General features: G+C 35.0%; 1 protein-coding gene across 1 annotated transcript; it reads left to right on the top strand.

The window, feature by feature from the left end:
- Window positions 1-205: 205 nt before the first annotated feature.
- LOC110725883 (uclacyanin-3-like) lies at window positions 206-2931 on the top strand. Its single transcript, XM_021905349.1, has 4 exons — window positions 206-690; window positions 874-989; window positions 1085-1489; window positions 2667-2931. The coding sequence occupies exons 1-4, from the start codon at window positions 537-539 to the stop codon at window positions 2742-2744; spliced, it is 753 nt and encodes a 250-aa protein (XP_021761041.1). The 5' UTR covers window positions 206-536; the 3' UTR covers window positions 2745-2931.
- The last annotated feature ends 250 nt before the right edge of the window (window positions 2932-3181 follow it).

Below are 3181 nucleotides of genomic sequence, written 5' to 3'. Positions count from 1 at the left end.
GTTCTCATTGACTGAACTCAGCTGAACTGAACTGAGCTGAACTGAGCTGAACTGAATTGAGTTGAACTGAATTGAATATTTTATAAGAGAAGAAAATTAGAAGCTGAACTGAACTGAATTTCAACATAAGAGAACAGTCCCTAAATATTAGCAATAAAACACAGCACCTCAAAAGAACATAGCCCGAGTCCATTTTCTACTAATGGTCCTATTATAATCCGTACTTTGGTGTTAATGAAAAGAGAAGAAGAAAATTACAGAAACCAAAGTATGATGACTGTCATCCATTTAAAACTGTTGCCATGAAAAGGCAAACACTCTGACACCAAACACCACCACTACTCTCTTTCTCTCTCTCTCTCTCTCTCTCTCTCTCTTCACAAGACTACTCCTACACTCATTTAAAGTGAGCGCCACTATTGACTACACATATCCCATTTCTTGTGACTTTGTGAGTGTTGTAACTACTTCATTCTCTCTTCAAATTCCTCTTTTTTAACTCAGAAAAAAACTCTGCAACAAAACACACAGAAAACATGAAAGTTTTCAATGGATTCTGTTGTACCCTGTTCTTCTTCTTCACAATCTTCTTGCTTGCTTTGCAATTGCAAACATCTAATTGTGCAACTGTGGTTGTTGATGGTGTCACTCAATGGAATCATCCCTCTGCCAACATTGGCGATACTATCAGTAAGCATTCTCAATTTTCACCACTTTACATTCTCTTAATTAATCGCAAAATGATAATGATGTTAGCGGGAATTGATCTCAGGAATGTTAGATACTACCACTTTAGCAACTAAGCTAGTCGACATTCATATTTTGAGCTACATTATACTACACTAATGTCAAAATGCTTTTATTTCTCTGCAGTTTTCAAGCACAAGAATCAGTACAATCTCTACATATTCAGAACAAAAGATGCATTCAACACCTGCAACTTCACTCAAGCAACACCACTCTCCAACCACAATTCCACAACCTACACAGTAAGTAAAACACCCCACAAAACCCCCATTCTCTAATTCCTTACTTTTTCATTCACGCATTTCATCAAACACTTAATCTGCATTTTTCGTTCCAGTGGCACCCATCAAGAACAGGCTACTTCTACTTCGCCTTCAACAATGGCACCAAAATCCCATGTCAACAAGGTCAAAAACTAGCCATTAACATCACAACAACAACACCGGAAACTACCCCAATTTCTCCGGCGCCGGAACTTCCACCGCCGGCGACACCAGGCGGCGTAGTTTCGTCTTCTCCGTCGTACCCTTGGCCATTTCAGCCACGAGAGAAGGAAGGAGCTAGTCCCGGACCAAGTTACAACGACATCGGAATCTCGCCGGTGCCGGCGGCGTCTCCGGCGGCGATGGGAAGTATACCCTTTATTAACAGCAATCCGGCGGTTCCTTTGCCTACTGGTGAAGTTGATTCTGCTACTATTCGACCTTTCCCAACTTCTGCTAATCAAACTTCTTCTTCTCAGGTATATTTTTTGTCTTTTCTTTTTTAGCTTAATTTAATTGGGGTTTTCTATTTTTGGAAGATAAAGAGATTTTTCAGTTAAAGGACAACATATTTTGAATTGAGATTAATAAAATTAGACATAAGAACACAAAATAAGTATGGTTCAATTACCGTAGAATTTAGAACCGTTCATCTTACCTACTAAAAAATACGAGTACATAGAATATGCTACAAGTATTAATATTACTTCATACTTCCTTTGTCTCTAAATTACATTCTACTTTTAGCATTTATTCATCGCATAATAGAAAGAAGTAAGAATATAATTTAGAAACGGAGAATACCTTTTTTTTTTTTTCTTTTTTTTTTTTTTTTTTTTTTTTTTTTAAGGCATGTAGAAAAAGGCCTAAGTCGTATATGGATTTGATTTTGGTTCGGGTGAATTCCAATTTGAAGTCTTTACGAAAAAGACTCCTTGTGATTTTGGATTCATTTAGGCTTTTGGCTTATTATTATTGTACATCCTTATTAATTAATTATGTGCTTGTGTCAGTTAATTTTGGGTTTTGGGTCGTGGTTCGTATGATTACTCTACAATTTTAAATAATTGGGTCAATTTTGGAAATTTAAATATATTTAACATGATGAACATCTCGTAAAAAAAAGAAAAAAAAAATGATGAACAATGATTATTGGATTCTTAGCTTTAATAAATATGCAAGTTTTGAGAGAAAAATTCAAGCGAGAGCTTGTAGAGCTAGCTGAGCTACCACTTCAACCAACAACGAGATTAGGAGTCCATTCTCATCACCTCCGACTTTAGGTCAAGTTACTAGGAATCCATTCAAGTGATCGATTCTCATCACCTTTGGACTTTAAACCGACTGACTTAATTAAGGTTTTCTTGCAGGTTGGGATCGTCATGACTCATGAGTCATACAACTCGTATCCCTCTTTCAAAGACTAGCTGGCCACAGCCAACAAATGTCTAAATTAAAAATAACTAATATCAATTAGTCATACATATACAATACATTGTTTGGATTTATGTCATAAAATAGCATTGGAATGCAACCTTTTGGGAGTGTGTTTGAATTGTTCCAAATTTAAGGGATTTACTATAAACTATTATGTTCTCTGTTAATTGTAATTAATTATTACTGACACCCTTTTACTTGGTTAATTTTTTTTTTCAGGGAGTGAAGTTGATGGGATTTTTCAAAGGAGTAATACCTCTATGTTATGTAATTATTGTAATGGTTACAATAATATAAAAATGAGAGTTTTTATTGATTAATGTAAAATGAAATATAGAATTAGTAGGATTAGCCAGGTTGTTTAGAATGGGGTGGGGTTAGATTAGGAGTGTGAGAAAAGTAGCTTTAGAGGGGTGGTTGTTAATGATAATATGCTCTTTTAGACTTTATTACTTTGGAATCATTGTTATTATTATAATTACCACTTTTAGTAGTCTTTTCTTTTTTTAATTACAATTCATATTGCCTATTCTTGCATTTTAATAATCATGCTTTTTCTTTGTAAATGTTTTGGCTTTATTCTCTTCATTATTTTTGTAACCAAACTTTGAAAGAATTTCAACTTGCACGAGCATTACAATGATGCAATCACGGGCGAAAATTTAAGGTAGGTGGATTTAGGGCCTTCAAGAAAAATGACCCCTTATGCCCGCAATCTGATAATTATTGTAGTG

This window comes from Chenopodium quinoa, unplaced genomic scaffold (genome assembly GCF_001683475.1).
Source record: "Chenopodium quinoa cultivar QQ74 unplaced genomic scaffold, ASM168347v1, whole genome shotgun sequence".
Classification (NCBI taxonomy): domain Eukaryota; kingdom Viridiplantae; phylum Streptophyta; class Magnoliopsida; order Caryophyllales; family Amaranthaceae; genus Chenopodium; species Chenopodium quinoa.
The sequence above is the reverse complement of the archived record's forward strand: the minus strand, read 5'-3'. Positions and strand labels throughout refer to the sequence as shown.

Bases quoted from the DNA above. Each gene is read 5' to 3' on its own strand.
- LOC110725883 (XM_021905349.1), top strand. From the start codon at position 537: ATGAAAGTTTTCAATGGATTCTGTTGTACCCTGTTCTTCTTCTTCACA. The intron at 691-873 runs GTAAGCATTCTC...ATTTCTCTGCAG, and splicing joins CAACATTGGCGATACTATCA to TTTTCAAGCACAAGAATCAG. The intron at 1,490-2,666 runs GTATATTTTTTG...TTTTTTTTTCAG, and splicing joins ATCAAACTTCTTCTTCTCAG to GGAGTGAAGTTGATGGGATT.